The sequence below is a fragment of the Vipera berus genome (assembly GCF_964194415.1).
Source record: "Vipera berus genome assembly, chromosome: 4".
In the NCBI taxonomy this organism is placed as follows: Eukaryota; Metazoa; Chordata; class Lepidosauria; order Squamata; family Viperidae; genus Vipera; species Vipera berus.
Window position 1 is genome coordinate 86557627 of NC_138206.1, and position 25289 is coordinate 86582915.

The following is a 25289-nucleotide window of genomic DNA, read 5'->3' on the forward strand; positions in this document are numbered from 1 at the left end:
TCTCTCCGCAGCAATCCCTTTGCAGGATTCGTTCTCCCTTCTGTCAAACAAGAATGGGACAGAGTCTTAAGCAAACGGGATGTTTTGACTCCAAACAATGGGATAAGCGGCTCTCTATAACAGCGTTTCCCAACCTTAGGAACTTGAAGATGCGTGGACTTCAACTCCCAGAATTCCCCAGCCAGCTATGCTGGCTGGGGAATTCTGGGAGTTGAAGTCCACGCATCTTCAAGTTCCTAAGGTTGGGAAACGCTGCTCTATAACTTCGTCTCTATGTGAAAATACGTGTATCCTCCTTTTCTGAGCTGAAGCCAGCCCTCTTGGCTCTCGAATCTCGCGCGCGGTTTCAACGAGGCCCAAAGTTCCGGCATTGCAGTAGATTAAAGACCCGTTAGAGAAGCTGGTAAATATTTCGTTTGCCCTTCTGCTGTCCGAAAAACAATGGGAATGTCTGACGAACTTTGCAGCATGCAAGTATATTCTTTATAGTTTCGTAGGTCTACAGCCCTGCTTTTTCTGCTGCCTAACCTGCACTACTCTGTCGTGCCCTTGCGCAGCAGTCCTCTATATGGGGAAAAAGCGTTTTTAGATGTCTGTATAAGATAGTTCGCCAAGTAAAAACAGCAAAATACTGTTGCAATCAACTTATTCCTGCCTTTCGGCTTCTTCGAAGCAGACTTTCCCCCCGTAGCTGTCCGTCAGACGTATTTGATCTACAGCGCCCATTATCTTTGCCGAGTCTTTTCATACAGACTGGATTATGGGACTGGGGGGGGGGGGGAATGGAGCGTGGCAGAGAAGCAACATTTTCTATTCGGGTTGTCCTTAATAATTCATTAGGTAGCAGCATATCTCGACGTATCATGACCTATTTGTACCTCCAGAACATCCTGGGGTATTTCTGAGTACACCTTGTTAGCACCTTTAGTAGTTTGGCAGACATGATTATCTCCAGATTTGAGTGATGAACCGTAACCTCAGGAAATAGACTCATAGCTTGCTGTATCATCCCTATAGTGGCTGCGTTAGTACTTTCAAGGTATTAATTTGTACACATCAGGACTGCCTTTTCAGCCGGTATGAGCCCTGATATATTAAAGAAAAACTCCTTGGGTTCTCAGTTTTGAAAGGCGAGATCTGAAGCTGGAAGGCACTGCTTCTTAGCGGTAATGCCAGTGTTGGGGAATGATCTTCCTGTGGGAATCAGGTTAGCCCCCACCTGGGGTGAGTTTCAGAAAGTTCTTAAGGTTTATTGGAAGATAAATGAGGCATCAGATTTTAGTCTTTATTTTCACAAATTTGTGAGCCTTTCAGACTTGTCCTTTTAGATGCGTGGCCATAAAAATATAAATAAAACAATAAACTAAAAACTGAGCTTTTTATAATGTTTCAGTGATGCTTATCTATTGTGTTATTTACTGTTTGACTTTTCCTAATTTTTTTATTGTTATACCAGATATTAGCCATTTGTGTTATGATTTATTTATTTTCGTTGTTCATCCTGTTGTAGATGTTTTAACATTTTAATCCTACAGAGGATGCGGGAAGGTATTTGTGTATGTACTGAGACATGTCAGATATAACTTCAATAAATAAATATTTTTTCCCCAATAGATTATCGGCAATAGATTGAACAAGAAGTATCTTGCAAATTCACTGATTTAAAGGAGCAATACCAAAAATTGCTCCAAAAAGGAGCAATATTTTATTAAAAAAAATCTAAAACTGCTTTCACTGCTTCTGAAAAAAGCTCATCACACTGAACCCAATGGTTTGAAAGAGTCTGAATAGCGCCAATGGTTTGAGAGTGAATAGCGCCAAAGCTTCCATTGCTTTTGATGCTTGATTATTTTATTTCCTCAAAACATGATAATCCAGTTCCCATGGAAGAAATGCTTCCCATTATATTATGTTCTCAAAGTTCCAGCTGCTGGCTTCAAAAGTACAAAGGAAAGAGGGCTTATCCTACAGTCTGTGTCTCAGGATGTTTACCAGAATTTAGCATTAGAGGATTGGATCCATGATAATATGGATTTAGAAAAGAGACATATTCTTCTCCTCTGGAGAAATTCTTCTGCTGTAGTGATTGGTCGGCATCAGAATCCCTGGCAAGAATGTAACCTTGGAGTAATGAGGCAGAAAGGGGTAAGGCTTGCTCGAAGAAGAAGTGGAGGAGGTGCAGTTTACCATGACACAGGCAACATTAATCTGACCTTCTTCACTGACAGAAAAAAATATGAAAGAATTGAAAATTTAAAACTAGTTGTTAAAGCTTTGAAGTCCCTGCGACCCCAACTAGATGTTCAGGCTACTGAGAGATATGATCTCTTGTTAAATAAAATCTTTAAAATTTCAGGAACTGCTGCGAAATTAGGAAGAACAGCTGCTTATCACCACTGCACGTTACTGTGCAATACTGATAAATTGGTTCTAACATCTGTGTTAAAAACTCCTAACAGTGGAATCGAAAGTAATGCCACACCAAGTGTGCCTGCATTAGTGAGAAATCTCTGTGAAGAAGATCCCACATTAACTTGTGAAATGCTTATGGAAGCCATTGCTGGAGAATATGCTTCACATCATCATGCTGAAAACCATACCCATGTCATAAATCCAGCTGATGAAACAGAATTCCCTGGAATTAACAATAAAGCCATAGAATTAAAAGCTTGGAATTGGCTATATGGAAAAACACCAAAGTTCAAAATCAGCACATCCTTTAATATAGGACACAAGGAATCCAATGTTGAAATTCAGATAAATATGGATATAAAGAATGGTAACATTGAAACTTGCCAGATAGATGTGCCTCAGAACTGGCTGCCACTGGATGTGTGTGTGGAACTCGGGAACGGCCTGATTGGCAACAGGTTTTGCCCAAATGAAAGCACTGCCATAGCAACTGCTTTGCTGAGAACTTGGGCAGATTCTACATTACACAGCAAATTGCATATCTTATGTGAGAAGATTGTAACATTAATGTAACTTTTATGTGATGAGATGGATTCTTGGATATCAAGTTAGTAATTTGTTAATTCAAATTGTCATATATGATTTTAGAAGAGTTCAGTGAATGTTAACAGATTTAATGTTACATAATAGCTACTGAACAAAAATAACACTTGAATATAAAGTTTTTTTTTAAAGGGAGATAGTTAATTGATACTGCAGTCTTCTCAAATGTGAACTCCACTGAGTTTAATGGAACTTGAAGTAACTTACAATAGAGTTGCAACCAAGAATGCAATTATAATAATACACTGTAGATGGAAAGCTAAAACTAATAACCGTTTTCAAATTCAATATATTACTGGTCCAAACACCCAACTTATGTCACATTTGGACTGATGTTGAAACATTACTCCTGTTATAATCAGCAAAATTTAAAAGATGTCTTTTGTGCTGGATAAGAATTGCCTCAAGGTGAAATAGGTGGCAAATAAATCTAATAACATGTTAGCAACCTTATGAAAGGTTATTTGGCTTCTTTTCCTTTAAATTACTTTTCACCAGTTCTTACTTCACCATTCTAGTAAGAACAGAAGATCTGTATTGGGCTGAAAAGTACATTTTTTTAAAAAAAAAGCCTTTATTTCAAAAGTTTTATATTCTTTTGATTAATCCAAATTTATTGACATAAAAATTAAAAAACTAAAAGGTATACAAATTATAAATTTAAATATACAATATACAATATAAATATACAATACTGCTAAGCTTGTAAGCCGCCCTAAGTCTTCGGAGAAGGGCGGGATATAAATGGAATTAAAATAAAATAAAATAAAAATATTATAAAAAAACCCTGTACCCAACATTCAAAAGGGCAAGATTTCAAGAAATGCAAATTTCCCTGACATACTGGATCAGATGTTCAGATTTGATCATTTATCTGATTCCAGAGTTATCAATATTGTATAATAATTTTATTGGAGTAAAAACTGGGGTAGTTTCTGAAGAGAAAAAAACACTAATTACAAGAATGGGCATGTTTCAAAGCAGGTCTTAGGAATGGTACATCAAGACTAGAAAGATTCTTTAAAGAACCCATAGGTGGAATATGAGCTCTAAATTGCAAGCATGTACAATATTTTGAAAGATTAGAGGAATACATGGCTCAGCTGACTGGCCACGGTGTAATTTTCATCCATGCTGACTGGATAGATGTGTGCAGGGCTTTTTTTCTCAGAGAACCCCAGAATGGAGTTCCGGCACCTTTTTTGGATGGAACCTTGTAGGGTAGGCAAGGCAGGTTGTATGACCTGTGTGAGTTCTGGCACCTTTTTCTTTTACAAAAAAAGCACTGGATGTGTGTATGATAGTGGCATGGTTTTTGTAGGAGCTTGCCCCCCCCCAAAAAAAAGGTGGACTCTATTGTTGAAAGTACATTAGCATGCTATTTGAGCTAAGTAATTGCTGTGTAACTGTCCAAACTCCTCTCCATTCAGTACCCTCTAATATTCAAAGTATCTGGCAGGTACCTTTTTTCTATATATAATAGCTTGGTATAACTTTAAGAGATTGTAGCTAGTTCTGCTTTTAGACTGCTAAATTCAAAAGTAGAGAAAGTCCTTGGCTTATGATAACAATTTACTGGAATTGTTATTGCTAAGTGATGCAGTCATAAAGTGGGACAGCAGTTTTGCAGGGCTGCCATTAAATGGGGATCATTAAACAAATAGCTCATATGACCATAACTTCCAGCCAGCTTTCCCTCTGACTTTGTTTGTGGAAAATTGGCAAGAAACATTGGAAATCACAATCACATGACCACAGTTCCTTGAGACAACATAATCCCAAGCGGGGCATCAAGTGCCCAAATAGTATTCATGATTGTGGGGACACTGCAACTACTAAACTATGAGGAAATCATTAGTTCAGTGCTGTCATAACTTGAATGAACTTGCATCTGTTTCTAAGTTCATTTCGGCTATTTATTCGATGTATTTATTTATTTATTTATTTATTTATTTATTTATTTTATTAAATTTGTATACTGCCCTTCTCCCGAAGGACTCAGGGCGGTGAACAGGGCATATATAAATAGCAAATACAAAAATTAAAAGAAAATTAAACAAGTGCCCAGATAAAAAACAATAACAATATAAGAAACCCATTAAAAACCCTAACGTCCCCCATCAGGCCAGACCAGCTTGTTCAAATAAATGGGTCTTCAGACCGCGCCGGAAGGAGCGAAGGTCCGGTGCCATCCGGAGCTCAACCGGCAGTTGGTTCCATAGAGCCGGAGCGCCCACAGAGAAGGCCCTCCCCCTGGGGGCCACCAGTCGACATTCTCTGACCGGAGGCACCCTGAGGAGGCCCTCTCTGTGGGAACGCACAGGGCGGAGGGAAGTTGACGCCGGCAGCAGGTGGTCCCCGAGGTACCCCGGACCCATGCCATGTAAGGACTTGAAGATCATAACCAAAACCTTGAATCTCACCTGGAAGACAACTGGTAACCAATGTAGCTCGCGGAGCAAAGGTGTAACATGGGAGTACCGGGAAACTCCCAAGACAACTCTCGCGGCCGCATTCTGTACCAGTTGGAGCCTCCGAGTGGTCTTCAAGGGAAGCCCCATGTAAAGAGCATTGCAGTAGTCCAGGCGAGAGGTCACGAGCGCATGAGTGACCGTACACAGGGCATCCCGGTCCAGATAGGGCCGCAACTGGCGCACCAGGCGAACCTGGGCGAAAGCCCCCCTAGTCACGGCTACTATATGGTCTTCCAGGGTAAGCCGTGAATCTAGGAGGACTCCCAAGTTGCGAGCCTTATCCACGGGGGGTAAAAACTCACCCCCCATAGAGAGAGGTGGAATATTTTGAATGTCCCGGGATGCCGGAATGCACAGCCACTCAGTCTTGTCAGGGTTGAGCTGAAGTCTGTTCCTCCCCATCCAGACCCGAACCGCCTCCAGGCAACGGGACATCACATCGAGGGCATCACTGGGGTGGTTTGGGGTCGAAATGAAAAGCTGGGTATCATCGGCGTACTGATGATACCCAACTCCAAAACCATGAATGATCTCACCCAGCGGTTTCATGTAGATGTTGAACAGGAGAGGCGAGAGGACCGACCCCTGAGGAACTCCACAAACGAGAGTCCTTGGGGTCGACCTCTGCCCCCTTGCCAACACCGACTGCGAGCGTCCCAGGAGATAGGAGAACCACTGCAGAACTGTGCCTCCCACTCCCAATCCCCTGATACGCCGCAGCAGGATACCATGGTTGATGGTATCGAAAGCCGCCGAGAGGTCTAATAGGACAAGGACAGAGGAATATCCTCTGTCCCGGGCCCTCCAGAGATCATTCACCAGAGCGACCAATGCCGTCTCCGTGCTGTACCCGGGCCTGAAACCCGATTGGAACGGGTCTAGATAATCCGCTTCATCCAGAACCAGGGGGAGCTGATGCACCACCACACTCTCAACAACCTTCGCAAGAAAGCGAAGGTTGGAGACCGGACGAAAGTTATTCAACACAGCTGGGTCCAGGGCAGGCTTCTTGAGGAGAGGTCTCACCACCGCCTCCTTCAAGACGGCGGGGAAATTACCCTCACTCAAAGAAGCAGATATAACTGCCTGGAACCAGCCTCGTGTCCTCTCCCGAGCTGCATAGACCAGCCAAGAAGGGCACAGGTCCAATAAACGTGGTGGAGCTCAACCTCTCCATAATCCTGTCCACTTCCTCAGGGGTCACAGAATCAAACTCCTCCCAGATAACATTGACAAGACCGCCCGTGTCCTGATCGTCGGACTCTGCCCAGTTGGAGTCCAGACCGGTCCGAATCCGAGCGATTTTATCCAGCAGATGTTGACCAAACTCCTCGGTACGACCCTGCAAGGGTTCCTCCCTCACCTCCTGATTAAGGAGGGAGCGGGTCACCCTAAACAGGGCGGCCGGGCGATTATCTGCGGACGCGATGAGGGCAGAGAAGTAATTACACCTCGCCGCCCTCATCGCTGCGAGATAAGACCTAATAAAGGTTCTTAGTCGCAACCGGTCGGATTCGGATCGGCTGGACCTCCAACAGCTCTCTAGGCCCCGTTTCCGACGCTTCATCTCCCGGAGCTCCGTAGAGAACCATGGAGCTCGTTGGGATCTGCACCGGGTCAGGGGCCGCAAGGGTACATCTCAGTCAAGTGCCCCAGTGGCCGCCCTTTCCCAGGCTTCCACTAGGGCATCCGCCGAGTTGTGAGCAACGGAGGCAGGTGGGGACCCCAGCGCTGCCTGGAACCTGTCAGGATCCATTAAGCGCCTGGGGCGGTACCATCTAGTTGGCTCCGTACCCCCACAGCGGGGGGTGGCAAAACGGAAGACCAGCCGCAGGAGGTGATGATCGGTCCATGACAGGGGCATAATGAATGGAGAGCCCCCACCAAGATCATCAAACCACCGTCCAGATAAGAAAACCAGGTCAAGGGTGTGGCCTCCCTCATGAGTTGGTTCAGAAATTACTTGCGTCAGGTCCATGGCCGTCATGGAAGCCATGAACTCCCGAGCTAACTCAGATGAACCTCCCAGGGATGGTAGATTGAAGTCACCCAAAACTATAAGTTTGGGGAACTCAATCACCAACCCAGAGAGGACATCGAGTAGCTCAGGCAGGGCTGCCGCTGCGCGACTAGGCGAAAAGTACACCAGCAGCAAGCCCAACTGCGCCCCCGGACCAAATCTCAAAAAGAGAGACTCACACCCGACTATCTGAAGAACGGTGGTCTCCCGCGGACATAAGGTCTCCCTGATAGCTACCGCCACACCCCCGCCCCTACCTTGAGCCCGGGGCCGGTGTAGTACCCGGAAACCTGGTGGGCAGAGATCAACCAAAGGGACCCCACCCTCTGGGCCCAACCAAGTCTCCGTGATGCAAGCCAGGTCCGCATGCTCACCCTCAACTAAATCCCGAACAAGGGGAGCTTTATTAACCACAGACCTGGCATTCAGGTACACCAGCCGGAGCTCAGGAGGCTGCGCATCCTCGCTCCCGGGACCTCGGGGAAGAAACAGAGGGTCGGAGCGCCTCACCGCTTGTAAGTAGTACTGATTCCAGTCACTGCAATTTTAAAATATATTCAGTAGTGTTGTTTTAATTTAATAATTCTTTCAGTATTTTTTACCTGTCAGTTGAGATAAAAATATTGTTTTTAATTTAAACAGAATTTAACTATTGAAGCCTCTTTTAAGGATCTTGAGATAAACATATCTTTTTATTTAAACAAAAATTTATTTTATAGAAAAGCACATTAAACATATATCTTACAAGGATTTTTATCTAGAAAATGAGTGGTGTCAGAAGAATCATATTTTCTTTGTGTACTTATTGTGAAAGATGTCCACAGTAGTTTCATGACAAGGTCTCAAATCAAAATCACAATATCCAAGGCAAAAACGACCCTGTAAAAAGATTTTTTTTCTTAGCAAAAAATTCAGGAGCTCTGTTAAAAAAACAAAAACAAAATCCCTTACCTTTGGTTTTTTAAAATAATCAAGGCCTCTTCCGATTTTAAACATCCATCCGTTGTTGAATCTGTGTTTAAAATACAAGAATACAGAAGCATAATATTCAAAAATATAAACATAGCAAGAGTATGTTTGCAGATAATTATATCTGATAGTTCAGGAAAAATATGTGTATTTAAAAGATATTTTAATTGCTTTTTTAAATTAATAGACATAACATTAGATTTCAGTTTAGAAATCTGGCCTATTCCTAGGCACAGCTATTTTTCTCACAGGCATATAAATATATATTGAGAGAAAAATATTTTTCCCCATGAAAACTGATTGCCAAATTTTATTAAAGCAGTATCCTGATAACTTACCGTATTTTCCGGCGTATAAGACGACTGGGCGTATAAGACGACCCCTACATTTCCTGTTAGATTAAAGGGTTTGGGCTATACTCGCCATATAAGACTACCCCTCTTCCAACGCACACCAAATAAAAATTAAAAAACATCAGATTTGATTTTAATATGGTAATTTTAATTCAAATGCTTATGACATGCAGGTACTTAGTAGGAAAACTGTCACTTATAAACATAAGGCTGTTTGCCATCAAACATGTAAACATAAAAGTGCAAGTGGATTAAAAATAATAATAATAATAATAATAATAATAATAATAATAATAATAATAATAATAATAAGAAGAAGAAGAAGAAGAAGAAGAAGAAGAAGAAGAAGAAGAAGAAGAAGAAGAAGAAGTTGTTGTTGGAAGGGACCTTGGAGGTCATCTAGTCCAACCCCCTGCTAAGGCAGGAAACCCTATACCATTTCAGACAAATGGCTGTCCAGTCTCTTCTTAAAAACTTCCAGTGTTGGAGCATTCACCACTTCTGGAGGCAGGTTGTTCCACTGGTTAATTGTTCTAACTGTCAGGAAGTTTCTCCTTAGTTCTAGGTTGCTTCTCTCCTTGACTAGTTTCCATCCATTGCTTCTTGTCCTGCTTTCAGGTGCTTTGGAGAATAGCTTGGCTCCCTCTTCTTTGTGGCAGCCCCCGAGATATTGGATCACTGCTATCATGTCACCCCTCACCCTTCTCTTCGTTAAACTACACATACCCAATTCCAGCAACCGTTTCCTATTTTCCTAATTCACTTTTTCACTTTTCCTAATTCACTCTAAAGCTTTCCCTGCGCAGAGCCTTAAGTAACACCAGCTGCCTGCAATTAGTGCAGGTTCTCATCCCACCAGGCTCAAGGTTGAGTCAGCCTTCCATCCTTCCGAGGTAGGTAAAATGAGGACTCAGATTGTTGGGAGCAATAAGCTGACTTTTTAATAATGCTGCTTGTGGGGGGGGGGGTGAAAGCTCTAATAAGCAGGCATATACATAGAATGAAGGCTATTGCTAAGCACATTGATTTGTGCTTTAAATTGTAAGCCGCCCTGAGTCTTTGGAGAAGGGCGGGATATAAATGGGATTAAAAAAAAAAGACCAAATGGGAGATCCGCTCCAGGTTTTCCAGCCAGCCCGCCCAGTTCCTGAGTCAAATGTGTCCTTAGAGCTAAGCAGCTGCTCTGGTATTCCCCACCTGCCTTTCAAGTTGCTCTTGCATTCCCCACCTGCCTACAGCTGCTCTTCAACTTTAGAAGGAAAGACGCCCAGACCCCAGCCTGTAAAAAATCACAGACTGCAGCTTCTACTTTGGTCCCGCTTTCCCTGCGCAGACTAAATGGAAGATCCGCTCCAGGTTTTCCAGCCAGCCCTGTCCCTAAAGTTTCAGCACCCAGAGTATAAGACGACCCCTGACTTTTGAGAAGATTTTCATGGGTTAAAAAATCGTCTTATACGCCAGAAACTACGGTATCACTTTCAATCTGTATTTCTCTTTTAATAGATCTGACAACCTTTAATACAGTAATCATGTATTAGACACACACAAACACAAATTTGTTAATAAAGAGCAGCAAACATTTTAAGTCTGTAAAGTCTTTTGGAATTTTGTGAGCATGTTATGTGTGCTCTCACAGAATTACTGCCCACGGAAGGCATCTAAATTTACAAAATACATGGTTAGGGCCAACAGATGAGGACTGCAAAACTTTGCCTAGTCAGTAGATGGTAGCAAAAAGATACAGTATTGTTTTTGTAGCTGAAATCCTATTACATACAAGAAAACAAACTTCTGCAGTTTTTACCTGTCAACCCCCAGCTAACCAGGGTGCCCCAGTATTTCAAAATGGATTGGGACATTCTTGTAAATAAAGCTGAAGTTAAGGATTTATGCTTTGTTTTTAAGTTCATTATGTTTTGTTTAGATTCTTTCAATTAACAATAAGAAATGGTGGAAATGTTTCTGAATACCCTGAGGCCTATAGACATCTACTGTCTATCCATATTTTAGAAAGTACAATATTAAAATTTAGTACAATATATTTTTTACTATACAGTAATTTTACATATCACCAACCTAATTTCTCGATCATGTATTGAAGAAGAGTATGATATATCCAGTGTAATGCCAAAATCCCTTAGAGACTGTTGTATTTCTTCTAAGGAACTCATCTGTTGACTCTTTCCATGACCCTGTTAAGATATTTTATAATTTAAACTTGAATAGACAATCGGAAACATTAATTCATTACTATTTTTAATTTGGCCACCTTAAAATTATGTTTTCAACCCAAACCTACACTTTATCTAATGAAGAGAAACCTGTATGAATTATTTTTCTGTGTAAATGTTAACTTGTAAGAAAACCCTGATTCCATGACACAGAAACCATACATAAAAACATAGAAACAGTAGGCTTCAGAAAAGCCAGAGGAAGATTTCTTCACTGTGATTCTGACATCTCCTATTATACAACACAGATTTTCAGAGTAAATAATTTGTAAAGCACTAATACAAAATATCCAAGGGACGCGGTGGCTCAGTGGGTTAAGATGCTGAGCTTGTCGATCAGAAGGTTGACAGTTTGGCGGATCAAATCCTGAGTGCCACGTAACAGAGTGAGCGCCTGTTACTCGTCCCAGCTTCTGCCAACCTAGCAGTTCGAAAGCACGTCCAAATGCAAGTAGAAAAATAGGGACCACTACGGTGGGAAGGTAACAGCGTTCCACGCGCCTTTGGCGTCTAGTCATGCCGGCCACATGACCACGGAGACGTCCTCGGACAAGCGCTGGCTCTTTGGCTTTGAAACAGAGATGAGTACCGGCCCCTAGAGTCAGAAACGACTAGCACGCATGTGCGGGGGAACCTTTACCTTTACCTAATACAAAATATATTAGAAATGGTAATAAAACTGTATCTCAGCAGTAGGGAATAAACTTATATGCAAAAGGTACTTAATAAAATTCCTGACATTTCCTGTAGATATTGGAAAGAAACATTGAGGAACTATTACAATAAACATATGAAACACTGAGCCAAAAACAATAATTTGATTCAATATCTTCCATTTTTCCCTAATTATCAACTTAAAATTGATATTATCTTACTGTAAAACATACCTACATTTAGCTTTTTTAAAAACTATTCTTACCCAAAGCAAAACTAAGTTAATACAAAAAGTATTTAATTTTAATGCAAGTGATAGCAGTCTTTTTCACCCGCAAATTGATTTTTCCATCAATTGCTTTTCTGACCCAAAATGTGATAGAAATAAAATGTTATTTACAGAATGAAAATTCTTTTCTGTATTCTACTCATGGTGATCACAATAATACTTCCATTCAGCTGAGTAAAAGGACATTCATGCAATCCTAAATATAAGAATTCTTACTAAATTTTGTAATATGATTACAGTCATAGATACTTACTTCTTCATGAGAGGTAAGAAGGTGTATAGTTTTCATTTTGCATGGTCCTTTAACAAGCATTTCACAGAATCTTAAGAAGTTGTACAACTATATAAAATTAAATAAGATTAATTTTTCAGATGGAAAAGGGCAAAATGTCTTGATCAAATTGCAGCAGTGCTATCTCACCTGATGGGCTTGGCGAATGTAAGGATCCTCAACCCAAACCTCTGTAACGGTTTCATTTAGATACTCTTGGAACAATTTTTCATAGCTGAATCCTTTGCTATTCTCTTCAATTTTTATTTGTTTGTGGCATTTCCCATCTAAGCACAAGAGCAAACTTTCACTAAGCATCCCACTTCATTACAGTTATGGGCTAAATTAAAAAGATCTTCTATTATAACTTTATACCTTCTTTTTCCTTCATAACATATGTTTTAATTTTTTCCGCTCTGTTCATGTATTCTGATATTTTGTTTCTGTAGTAAGCCTTTTTCTTCTCATCTTTTGTAGCTGGAAACAGAAGGCATGAAAGAAATGAAAAATGGAAAAAGGATACCTAAAAGTGCCCATGCCACTTTTTCTGGGCAGTTGAAAGAACAGGTAGTCCTTGAGTTACGACCACAATAAGGGCCAGAATTTCCAATGTAAAATCACTGTAGTCATACGCTGAGTGGGACATGATTCTACAACAAATATTTACAGGGGTCATCAAGCGAATCTAGCTTCCTCAATGGGCATGTCCATTGGCAAAAAAAGTTGCAAATTGCAAGAACAAGAAGTTACAATAAGCTGCAATTGGCTGTAAATGCAAGCTGGTAATCAAGTGCCTGATTTGCAATCATGTGATGTGATGGTCACCACAAGTGCAAGTACAGTCACTGTTTCCAAGGGCACTGAAACTTTACAGTGGTCGTCAACATATGACAATTTAACAATGGTTAAATGAATCGTCACAAGTAAGGAATATGAATGTGCTTTGAGATCTTATTAAGAAAATATTGTGATTAGTATACCGTATTTTTCGGACCATAAGACGCACTTTTTTTCCCCAAAAGTGGGGGGGAAAACGAGGGTGCGTCTTATGGTCCGAAGGTGATCCATATGGCCAGCCCCAACCTCTGCAAGTGGAGCACGAATCGGCACGTGCTGAGAAACGCCGATCTCATGCTCCTGCAATCTGCCTCGCTCGGTTTCAGCTTCCCTTGCTCCAAGAGAAAGCAGGCTGAAACGGAGTGAGGAAGATTGCCAGGAATGCGAATTGGCTGATCTCGCGCTGCTGCAATCTCCCTCGTTTCAGCCTGCTTTCTCTTGTAGCAAGGGAAGCTGAAACCGAGCGAGGGAGTTTGCAGGAGCGCGAGATTGGCCGATTCGCATTTCTGGCAATCTCCCCCGCTCCGTTTCAGCTTGCTTTCTGCAAGAGAAAGCCGGGCCGCAGGGCCGCCTCCGCAGGTACTGCTCTAATGCAGAGAGGGAAGGACAAAGAGGGAAGGAAGGAAGGAAGGAAGGAAGGAAGGAAGGAAGGAAGGAAGGAAGGGAGGGAGGGAGGGAGGGAGGGAGGGACAATGGGAGAGGGAGGGAGAGAGAGAAAAAGAGAGAGAGAGAAAGAGGGAGAGAGAGAGGAGAAAGAAATAGGGAGGGAGAGGAAGAGGGAGAGAGAGAGGAGAAAGAAAGGGAGAGAAATAGAGGGAGAGGAAAAGAGAGGGAGAGGAAGAAAGGGAGAGAGAGAGAAAGAGAGAGAGAGGAGAAAGAAAGAGGGAGGGAAATAGAGGGAGAGAGAGAAAGGGAGAGATAGAGGGAAAGAAAAATAGAGAGAGAAAGAGGGAGATGGGGAGAAAGGGAGAGAGAGAGGAGAGAGAAAGAAAGAGGGAGGAGGAGAGAGGGAGAGAGAGAAGGAGAGAGAGAAATTAAATTAGTAACATGATTGTTAGGTGAATCTGGTTTCCCCACTAACTTTGCTTGTCAGAAGGTTGTAAAAGGCGATCACATGACCCTGGAACAATGTGACCATCATAAATATGAATCGATTGCCAAGCATCCGAATGTAAATCACATAACCCTGGGGATGCTGCAACAGTCGTAAGTGTGAAAAATGGTCATGTCACTTTTTTCAGTGCCGTCGTAACTTTGAACAATCACTAATTGAATCATTGCAAGTCAAGGACTACCTGTACTTTATCTTTTTTTTCCCCTTTTTTGGTGGGGGGGGTCAAGTTTTTGACAACTTGCTGGGCGACTGGTGGTACTCGGACATTGCCTTGTACTAAAAGTGGTACAATGGATGAAAAGGTTGAAAAGCCCTGTTTTAGTATACCGGTACTATTTGGTTCAGATTTTTTTTTCTTGTTTGCCTGCTCTAAAAAGTGGGTGCATCTTATGGTCTGGTGCGTCTTATGGTCCGAAAAATACGGTACTTTCTTCAGAGGGATTTATGTTCTCGGAAGGAATCTTTGTGGCATTTAATTATGGCTGCTTGGAGTTGCACCGCACAGCCCATCAACAAAGCACCTTGCTTTTCTTCCCTAACTCAAACTCCACAGTGTCCCACAGTGTCGTGGAACACTGCAGAGCTCAGGAAAGGATAGCATGCCATCCCGTTGCTGGGCCACGCACTATGATTGCAGAAGCAGCCTCTATTTTCCAAGCGGCTGTATTGAATTGCAGCCACTCAGAAAATGGCAGCTGCTTCTGGAATTGCACCACACAGCCCAGCAATGGAGGAGCTTACTTTACTTCCCTAACTTGAGCTCGGAACCTCTTTGAAAGGTATGTGTGTGATGGCTGACACTGAGTAAGGAGGGTGTGGGCCCCTGTGGTATAGGAAGCAGGTTCGAGTGCCGCAGGGACTCTGAAGGTTAGAAAATGAAGCATGGGATACCTTAGGGAGTAGGGGAGACTTTGGGAGACCCAGGAAAAGTCCTGCACTAGGTCGCCCCTGGAGCGCCCTATGCTTCATTTAAAGACCGCATTGGGAAGGGTGTAGGATTCAATGGAAACTTAATGCAAATTTTCGAAGACGATCTGACATGAGAAGAGGGAAGGGAAATCATAGACTGAGATATTCGCTGCAATAGCCAAAGAAACCATGGCATTTTCAATGCAATACAGGTAGTCCTAGCTTAATGTCCAATTCTTCAGCTACTATTCAAAGTTACAACAGCAATGAATGAGGGGGATCTATGACAGGTCATTTTAATTGCAGCCAGTGTAGCATCCCCATGGTCTTGTGATTGCAATTCAGACATTTGGTAACCAGCTCATAATTGCAATATCACAGCAGCCCATCAGCATTTGAAATCTTCACTACTGGCTTCCAACAAGCAAAGTCAGTGAGGAAACAAGATGCTGAGACCATACAGAGTTTGTCTAATGACAGTAACTGGAAGTGTTGGAATTTTTATCACAGATACAGTAAGCACAATTACACGATGGTGTTCCTTACAATGGTATCACTTAGCAACAGTTCCTGATCCCAATTACCACTGGTAATTTTCTTCTAGGAAAGGATGCAATTGATGTATCCTCCATGGTTGACAGAATTTTGTAGCTATTATGTCAGAGATGAAATAATAGTCTGAAATCAGAATCTAGAAGTACTTTACAGAAAAACCTTCCATCTCTGAAACTTTTCCTTAACTTGCAATCAGTTTGAAACCTTTCCCAATGGTTTCAAGTAGCTATTAAAATTCAGTAGAGCCAGAATGGGGACACAGGGAACACCATACATTAATTTCTGCTTAAAAATTACACCATCTGAATTTATTTGAATTAATGATTATGCTTCAGGTATTTCCCATTATATTTTACAAGATTTACAACTATGGAAGCAGACATATCTGTGACTAGGGGGATATTAAAATGATAACACATTGAAGAGAATATTATTTCTAGTGAAGCCAGAATCAGGAAAGGGATCAATCCCAGCATAAGCATATTGCAAATTTACAATCAGAATGATTAAACGGGGTGCAGGGAGTGGACCATCTATAGAATTAGAGGTTCCTAAACAAATACAGGGCAAAAATATTTTTATCAAGCCCAGTTCTACAGGTGGTGAAAGCACACCTTTTGCATTAAATCCTCCAATTTTTTTAAATACTAGGCAAGGGGAACAGATCAAATGCAGGTCTTCTCCCTTCAGTGATAAAGATGCCTTATAATTAGGATTACCGCCTTCATATGCAATCCATCTCTGGGCATGCTCAAGGCAAACAAAATTCTTTTTTCGACTTACTGAGTCAGAAATGTGGCACCGCACAAGCCAGTGCATCTCCTTGTTCTTGGATGGGAAGACGAAACACTCACCTTTCAGCACACTAAGAAGGAGGTCGATCCCTTCCTGGTAGCAAATCAGCGACTCCTGAAAACGCGAAGCCAAATCCAGTTCCAGCGCCCGCTTTAGCACGACCGCCGCCGAATCCTCCATATCAAATCAGCCAGCGATGCCCGGCACAAGTCACGAGACTTTCCTCCGCGGAGGACCGCGATCTCCTCTGCCGCTGCTGTCGCTGCTGCCCCAAATGCAAAGGCCCGAGCACAACGCGGAAAATCTGCAAAAGCAAAGAAGTCCATGTAATCCATAAAGCAAAATAGAAAGCAGGCGGAGTTGCCCGGCCCTTTTCTGCTCACGTGGTTTCTAAGAAACGGAAAGTAAGAGCTTAGAAAGGCCTAAAGCAGGAGTAGGCAACCTCGGCTCTTTTATGACTCATGGACTTCAACTCCCAGAATTCCTGAGTCAGCATAGCTGACTCAGGAATTCTGGGAGTTGAAGTCCATGAGTCATAAAAGAGCCGAGGTTGCCTACCCCTGGCCTAAAGCTAAATCGCCGGCTCTTCTCTTCTCGTGGTTGCGGAGGAGGAGACTTTACACATCTCTTTCCGCGAGAAGGCGAATCGGCTGCGTAAAATGGCAGCGTGGAGGTGTTATGTATCCGCTTGGCCGGTGAGAATTCTGGGAATGAATAAAAGATTTCTGTAAATTTCACATAGGTGTTTTATCAGGAAGAATATTACATCAGGTTGCAGAAATCCTTTTATGTTGCTGAACGATCTTGCTGGAACTGAATAAAGCATACCTTAGATCTTAAATGTTTTCTTAATTAGATGCCCCAATTCTGGGGAAAATTGATGCCTTGGATATTAGCAAGCGTTCGTGTACTTTTTAGTGGTAAACTATATTTTCCAATTAGCTGATTTAAATATCAGACTGGTATATCATTTGCTTCCTGTGAACCTCTGATGCTTTTGGTTTTACGGCAATATAAAATGATAGCTTCTTAGAGTTAATATATGTGCACACGCATTTTGTCATTGATTTATTTGAAACCGTGATATATTTGACTGTTATGTATTAAGCTCTGTTCTCTCTTTTGTTTCTTATACTGCAGAATCTGACAAAAAGGGAACCAATCCCTTGGAGAATATGGATTAGGCAGAAATTTACAAAGTCTCGAATTCCAGAATCAGTAAGCCTTGGATTAAAACAATAATTAAACATTACAATTACAAATTAAAATGAAATTACAAATGAAAACAGTCAAAATGTTCTTTACTACATAAAATCTCTTGTGAAAATAATGTGAATTCACCTTTGTACTTTTAAAATTGAATTATGAAGGTCTGAGTTTAACTTGGTTTGTTTCTGATGTACCTTACAAGGGCTGTAGAATCCATACTTAGCCATTATTTTATTTCACCTAGTTTCTTGATAATTAATACCACCTCCTCTGTAGCTTTTTCTTCTGCAGAGGTAACTGATAGAGAATTCAAAAAAATGACTCTATTACTCAATCACTCTTGCTGTAGTCTCTTCAACCACATGTAATCCAATTACTTGCCAGTAAATAATTAATTGTGATAGAAAAGGAATGAAACTCCAACTTTAAATATAGAAAGCTAAAGACAACTTTAAACTGCCTCTTTGATATCTGGAATGAAATGAGGGCAATAGCTAGATGGTAATCTGTTAAAAATGATTATTTGGGCATCTTCGTGTCATGATTAGAGAAATGTGAAGATAAACCCAGAACTCATTAATAACTAATTTTACTTATTGTATTGGTTAATGAGAGTTTAACCTTTTTTAGGTATTTCAACCACGACCTGGTGATCATGAAAAATATGGTGGTAATCCGGAAGAGCCTCATAAACTACATCTTATCACCAGGATCAGAAGTGGAAGAAGACGTCCTTATTGGGAGAAAGAATTGCTTGAAGAGCTTGGATTAACAAAAGTATGTATCTAATTTGTGGTATTCAGAGATTTTTTTCCCCCAACTCTAATACTCCATCATAAATTTCTGTTGTATGGATTGTTTATTCAGAAGTTGTAGAGCTAATAATTTGGAGAAAATAGTTGTCTATGACTGGATTTTGAAATATTTGGCCACCTAGTAAAATACTTTATAGCTGGAACAGCTCCACATCAAAACAGGTTATAACAGTGACTAAACATTTGAGTTCATTTTCATTGTAAGGCAGTAGTAGGTATCAAAAGGAAAAGAATCTTGATTTGCAATTGACTGTTGACTCCAAACAGTCACAGTGTTTACTTGGCAACAGCATGGAAATAATCTGCTTCTAATTCTGATTTTCTTTACTTTGCAGTGTAGCCTAAAGTCCTAACTTCTTGTAGCTTTAATAGAAAAGAATACAGTATTTGTTACTCAGAGTTGACTCTATGGAGTCCTTGGTGCACTCTGAACTTGTTTGTTTTCCTGCAGATGTTTCATTACCAAACTAGATAACATCATCAGTTTTTCCTCCAAGTATTAACTAAATCCAACTTTGCATAGCTTCCAGGCCCTAATTACATGTTAGCACCTACTGTGCTCAACATTGGCTACTTCTAAGTAAATTGTTATTTTGAGGTGTTCAAGGCACACTTGAACACCTCAAAAAACATCAGGCTAAGTGATTTTCATCCCAGGTAGCAGTTTGGAAAGAACAGTGTAAATTATACTAAGATTAGATCCATCTGCAAATAGCATTATTAATTGGGGTTGATTTACATCCTACCAATCACAACATTATGTCCTTGCCAGATGGTTGCTGTGAGGATTTCTGCCTACCATTTCTCTCTTTCACAGCAGAAAATAAAGGTATCCTAAACAATCTCTAGAGACAAGTGCTTCTCTCTTAAGTGTCATTTCTCAGAATGAAACATGTTGAACATAGAATACAGTACCATTGGTACCTCTAGGGCTACCAGATATGGTATACAATGATCAGATGCCATTAGAGGACAAATTAATTCTGTAGTGCCATCCAGTAGTCTGAATTTTGTTGCTTGGATCTGGCAATCTGCAATAAGAAATAGCTATTCATAGAAATAATAAAAGAAAAGAACATCAAGGTTATTGCTTTTAATTTAGGAGCAGAAAGAGGGGGTTTGATGCGTCCTACTATTTCAGGTTTTAAGATGTCCTTGCACAACCAGATCTTTACTTTTCCTTTCATGGAAGCATTTTGATCTCAGTGTTAGAACTGGCAATATCTTCAGGGTGTTTAAAATGCAGTAATGGCATATTGGTTGTAGATTTGATGGAAATTATAATACAATATGGGAAAGTTTCGGGCTTTAAGGTGAATAATAAGACTAAAATTTTATCTAAAAATATGACTATGAATGAGAAGGATATGTTAGTAAAATTGACAGGTTATGAAATTGTGAAAAAGGTTAAATATTTGGGGGTATATATTACAGCTTTTAATGTGAAATTATATAAGAATAATTAATTATGAGATGTTATGGTCAAAAGTACAAAAGGATTTAAATAATTGGAAAAAATTACGATTATCTTTGTTGGGAAAAATTGCAGCTGTTAAAATGAATGTTTTACCAAAGTTTCTCTTTTTGGTTTTGAAAAAAGATGCTAATTTGGATGAATGGCAGAAGGGTATTAATAAATTTATCTGGGCGGGGAAAAAACCGAGAGTTAAACTTAAGATTTTACAACAAAGTGCCTAATTTGAAATTATATTATGATGCAGTGGTTTTAACACTGGTTAGTGATTGGCTTAATTTAACCAATAAAAGTATACTTTATATTTATTATATGGGTGGCATGCATATTTGATTTATGATAAAAAAGTTGATAAGGCCTTTAAATCTCACATTTTAAGAAGTGCTTTATTGCGTGTTTGGAAAAAGTATTATTATAAGTTAAATTATAAAATACCAATTTGGGGGATTCCTGGACACGCAATAGAGGGGGTATCTATGGGTGTGAATTTGGATATGATTTCTTATAAGCAATTACTTAGATTGGAAGGGAATGACTGGCAATTAAGGTCACTAGCCGAGTTAAAACAAGAAAATATTGTACAGTTTTGGTTTCAGTATACTCAATTGCAAGTTAGGTGGAAGTTAGACCAGAAGGTTGATTTGACGCTGATGGATGAAAATTTGGTAAAACAGATCAAAGATCAAACTCGAGCGCATATAAAGAGAATTTGTAATGCTTTAATAGAATTGGATTCGGAAATGGAATTGCTGAAAGATTGCATGGTAAAGTGGGCTCAAAATATTCAAGAACCAATTCCATTGGATGTGTGGGAGGTAATTTGGGTTAGAAATGTAAAATTTACTCAAGCTCAAAACTTAAGAGAAAATTTTTATAAAATGTTTTATAGATGGCATTTGGATCCTAAAAAGCTGTCTTGTATGTATTCTAATTTACAGCCCAAATGTTGGAGATGTGGTAGTTTGGATGCTACCTATTTTCATATTTGGTGGACTTGTAGAAATATAAAAGCTTTTTGGATTAAAATTTGGTGGAACATTCAAAAGATTTTTAAGAGAAAGATAAAGGTTACTCCACAATTGTTTTTATTGGGTGTTATTACAGACTGTGACACTAAAGAAATTAATTTGATGCTGAATTTGATAACAGCTGCGAGGTTACTGGTAGGGCAATATTGGAAGAAGGATTGTCTGCCTACTATAGAGGAGTGGACGCTTAAAATGTCAAACTTAGCAGAAATGGCTAAGATTTCTGCTTACTTGAAAGATCATTCACAAGAGAGATACATTTCGGTTTGGAGAAGATGGATAGATTATATTCAGAAAAAATATGGGACTAAAAGTTCCATTTAGCTTATGAGTAAATTTTAGATTGTTATTGTTATAATTTAATTTTTTTCTAGAGTGTTGGTAATTATGTTAAAGGCGGGTTAAAGTGTATTATGTATTTGGTTTTTTATATAGTTGATTAATGTTAGATTATGATTATTATATATTTGTAACCCTGTAATCAGCTTTGGGAAGTGGGGGAGGGGGTGTTGGGGGGGTGTTGGGAAGGGGATAATATTGTAACTTTTAATAAAACTTTTCCAAAAAAATGCAATAATGGCATGTTGGAAATGTATTTTCTTAAACTACATATGCTACCAAGTCAGTCTCCACAAGTTTAAAAAAGAAGTTGCTGCCTGGTTACTGAATTAAGTGTAACATGACACTAAGTAGAATTGAAATGCTTTTGTTCTTAAAAGATTAAAACACATGGGGGAAGAGAGTGAACAAAAAGTATTCTGTACAGGTGATTTCTGAGAAGAAGCTTTATACTTGTGCCACAATGATTACAAATGACAGGCATAACATAGGTTTTCATTCCTCTTGTTTTTAGGAGCCTGGTCATATCACAATCAAAGCAAAGAGTTGTGTGACATACAGATTTAATAATAAAAAAGACCAAATCTGTGGGGGCATTCATTTTTCAGGCATTATCTTATGATCATCTTTAAAGAAAAAATTAAGTTCTTGCTTAGCCTTCTCTTCAGTGGGATGTGTACTATAATTGAGACGCACTTCTCTAGCATATAAAACAGTTAAGGAATGGATTGTAAGAGGACAGTATTTTGCTTCTGAGGACTACATGAGATTGGGAGCAGACACCTGGGGGTTGCGCAGTGGCAGATAGGATGGTGAGACCTGACACGGCAGCTAATATCAGAAAAATTCCCCTCTTCACATGTTCTTCTCCACTGCTGAATTAGTATAGAAATCAAGAATGCTTAAGGAGTCTGCATCTTTAAGCAATTATGTTTATAGTTAAGTCCTTAAATGCTAAAAAAATGCTTTACAGGCAGTTTTTGTTTAATGACTGCCTTGTGTAGTAATGATTATTCAAATTATGTTCGTGATGAAAAAGTAACTTTATAACTAGTCCTTGCATTTACAACCATTGCAGGTCTGTAAAACGAAGTATGAAGTGAGATCATAATCACAATCCCAGTTTTGGTTAGCAACCATTTCCCTTAGTTGTTAATCCCAATTGTGGCCTCTAAAGGAAAACTACCTTTAATACTAAACTAACAAAATCAATTTAAGATACATTTGTTTTAATGTTGCTTAATGTTAGTGTCTGCAGTGATTTAATGTTTATTAAAATTTAATCAAAGTTTATTACAATAGCTGTTCTCACAAATTCACTTCTGTGACGCATGTCTGATGGGCTTTGTATCACCTACAGAGATTTGATCCAGTGGTGCTTAAAAACATCCCTTCCGTGAATGCAAAACTGAAAGTCATTAAACACCTAATAAGGTTGGTAATTATTCTCAACAATATTTTAAAATTGCTTTCGTGTAAAGACACTAATAGGTTGTTGTTCCTTCTCTTTTTGACTATAGAATAAAACCATTAAAACTGCCTTATGGAATACCAACTGAAGATGAAATACCTGATACCTATCTTAACAAGGTCACAGGTGAACTGATAGTTTGTCGCCACCTAAAAGAAGTGGAAAAGAACACATCTGATTCTTCATAATAATGTATTAATGTTTTGTATAATAAATGTAATATTAAGTTGAGAATTGCATTACTGTAATTGCCATTGGGGGTATAATATGTATGTTCATTTAGAACAATTTCTCTAGACTTAACTGCTTTGTCATAAAATTAGATAGCATTCTTACTAAGAAGATAAAAACATTTATCTGGTATTTGGGCATAATTTCTACTTAAACTGTTTGTGTCAGAATCCATTTATATCATATTCATAAATGTATGTTTAAAACATTATTCCATGGATTCTGCCATCTCCCGAGGAGGAAGGAACAAATGTGGATTCAGCCTGCCTTAGGCATTTCAAAGATTCAGAGAAGTCTTTTGAACTGGGGGAACAAAAGGGGGGGTTAGGATAGGAGGCATCTGGCTTGTGTCTCCTTTTGAAGGAAGAGCAATAACCATAAAATCCAAAGTTCCTTTTCCCACGAACTGACCAAATGGGGTTAGGGAAGGGGGGTTGAACAGGGAACTCTTTATAAGGTTTCAATTTGTAGAACAATATTAGATCCTGTCTTGTATTCCCACAGCCAAGCATGTCATAGTAAAGATTTCTTTTTGGACTAGAATTGGCTCCAAGAGTTTTGTCTTCCTAAGACGTGGCTTGGGGTGGGTCCTGACAGTTTGGCTGTTGTAAATGTGACAGTATAAATAATAGCAAATATACTTCAACAGCATTTGAGATATATTTTGGTATCCACACAGTTTACAGAAGGCTGCAACTAGCAATAAAAATTGAATTTCTGTGAATAATAATAACAACAACAAAAAGTTGGAAGGGACCCTGGAGGTCATCCAGGCCAACCCCCTGCTCAGGCAGGAAACCCCACACCATTTCAGACAAATGGCTGTCAGTCTCTTCTTAAAAATTTCCAGTGTTGGAGCATTCACCGCTTCTGGAGGCAGGTAGTTCCACTGATTAATTTTTCTAACTGTCAGAAAAATTTTCCTTAGTTCTAGCTTCTCTCTTTGGCTAGTTTCCATCCGTTGCTTCTTGTCCTGCCTTCAGGTGCTTTGGAGAATAGCTTGACTCCCTCCTCTTTGTGGCAGCCCCTGAGATATTGGAACACTGCTATCATGTCCCCCCTTGTCCTTCTCTTCATTAGACTAGACATACCCAATTCCAGCAACCGTTCCTTATATGTTTTACCTTGATCATCTTTGTTGCTCTTCTCTGTACTCTTTCTAGAGTCTCAACATCTTTTTTACATCGTGGTGACCAAAACTGGATGTAGTATTCCAAGTGTGGCCTTACCAAGGCATTGTAAAGTGGTATTAACACTGAACATGATCTTGATTCTATGCAACCTAGCTCTGTGTTGGCTTTTTGGAAGGTGCAGCACACTACTGTGATTGTCCACTACTGTGATTGTCCACTAGGACTCCAAGATCACTCAGTTGCTACTTTTAAGCAAGGTACCACCTATACTATACCTGTGTATTTGGCTTTTCTTGCCTAAATGTAGAACCTTACTTTTTTCACCATTGAATTTTAATTTGTTAGATAGTGGCCAATGTTCAAGTCTGTCAAGATCCTTCTGTATCTGAAGCCTATCTTCTGGAGTATTGGCTATTCCTGCCAGCTTAGTGTTGTCTGCAAATTTTAAGAGTTCCCCATCTATCCCCTCATCCAAATAGTTGATCAAGATGTTGAAGAGCACTGGGCCCAGAACAGAGCCCTTGGGCACCCCACTACACACTTCCTTCCATGTAGATGCAGTTCCATTGAGTACTACACTCTGAGTACGGCTGGTCAGCCAGCTATGAATCCATCTGGTGATGCTGCTGTCTAACCCACATTTTACTATCTTATCAAGTAGTAGGTTGTGATCTACTTTATCAAATGCCTTACCGAAGTCCAAGTAAATTATATTCACAGCATTCCTCTGGTCCACTAATTTTGTCACCTGGTCAAAGAATGCAATAAGATTTGTCTGACATGATTTGTTTTTGACAAACCTGTGTCTCATTCATTGAATCCTTCCCAAGCTCCCTCTAGGTTTGTTGAAATTAGTTCTCTTAAAGTCCAAGTCTCTAGTTTGACTTGTTCTATTGCTTGTACTTGCATAATGTTGAATTCCAATATTGCATGGTCACTCCCACCGCAAGTTACCTGTGGTTTCAATATCTTCCTTCATTTCATCTCTGTTAATGAGAACTAAGTCCAATATGGCTGATCCCCTAGTTCCCTTCTCTACTTTTTGGGAGACAAAGTTGTCTGCTAGATTTGTCAGGAATCTGATCTTCCACTTGGTGCAGAGT

At 40.0% G+C, this 25289-nt stretch overlaps 3 protein-coding genes across 6 annotated transcripts; 2 read left to right on the forward strand and 1 right to left on the reverse strand.

Moving 5' to 3' along the window:
* Positions 1 to 87: 87 nt before the first annotated feature.
* LIPT1 (lipoyltransferase 1) lies at positions 88 to 13538 on the forward strand. Its single transcript, XM_081326720.1, has 3 exons — positions 88 to 403; positions 1615 to 3019; positions 12754 to 13538. The coding sequence occupies exon 2, from the start codon at positions 1867 to 1869 to the stop codon at positions 2983 to 2985; it is 1119 nt and encodes a 372-aa protein (XP_081182846.1). The 5' UTR covers positions 88 to 403; positions 1615 to 1866; the 3' UTR covers positions 2986 to 3019; positions 12754 to 13538.
* On the reverse strand, positions 8199 to 17070 carry MITD1 (microtubule interacting and trafficking domain containing 1). 4 transcript variants are annotated; one of them, XM_081326722.1, is made up of 7 exons: positions 16870 to 17070; positions 16546 to 16790; positions 12652 to 12753; positions 12427 to 12563; positions 12259 to 12345; positions 10908 to 11023; positions 8199 to 8521 (listed from the first exon to the last, which is right to left on the reverse strand). In XM_081326722.1, exons 2-7 carry the CDS (start codon positions 16664 to 16666, stop codon positions 8293 to 8295), a joined length of 792 nt encoding a protein of 263 aa, XP_081182848.1. In that variant the 5' UTR covers positions 16667 to 16790; positions 16870 to 17070; the 3' UTR covers positions 8199 to 8292. The 4 variants fall into 4 exon arrangements, with proteins under 4 accessions (XP_081182848.1, XP_081182849.1, XP_081182847.1 ...); XM_081326723.1 differs by having other exon boundaries at positions 8199 to 8388; positions 8461 to 8521; positions 16546 to 16880; XM_081326721.1 differs by having other exon boundaries at positions 16546 to 16880.
* On the forward strand, positions 17006 to 23940 carry MRPL30 (mitochondrial ribosomal protein L30). Its single transcript, XM_081326731.1, has 5 exons — positions 17006 to 17181; positions 17627 to 17704; positions 18326 to 18472; positions 22712 to 22785; positions 22872 to 23940. The coding sequence occupies exons 1-5, from the start codon at positions 17146 to 17148 to the stop codon at positions 23008 to 23010; spliced, it is 474 nt and encodes a 157-aa protein (XP_081182857.1). The 5' UTR covers positions 17006 to 17145; the 3' UTR covers positions 23011 to 23940.
* The last annotated feature ends 1349 nt before the right edge of the window (positions 23941 to 25289 follow it).

Coding starts and splice junctions, on each gene's coding strand:
- LIPT1 (XM_081326720.1), top strand. CDS start 1,867: ATGATAATCCAGTTCCCATGGAAGAAATGCTTCCCATTATATTATGTT.
- MITD1 (XM_081326722.1), bottom strand. CDS start 16,666: ATGGAGGATTCGGCGGCGGTCGTGCTAAAGCGGGCGCTGGAACTGGAT. Junction 12,564..12,651: donor TGTTATGAAGGAAAAAGAAG/GTATAAAGTTAT, acceptor TCTTGTGCTTAG/ATGGGAAATGCCACAAACAA. Junction 8,522..10,907: donor ATACATGATCGAGAAATTAG/GTTGGTGATATG, acceptor TTTTAAACACAG/ATTCAACAACGGATGGATGT.
- MRPL30 (XM_081326731.1), top strand. CDS start 17,146: ATGGCAGCGTGGAGGTGTTATGTATCCGCTTGGCCG. Junction 17,705..18,325: donor AGTCTCGAATTCCAGAATCA/GTAAGCCTTGGA, acceptor AACCTTTTTTAG/GTATTTCAACCACGACCTGG. Junction 22,786..22,871: donor GTCATTAAACACCTAATAAG/GTTGGTAATTAT, acceptor TTTTGACTATAG/AATAAAACCATTAAAACTGC.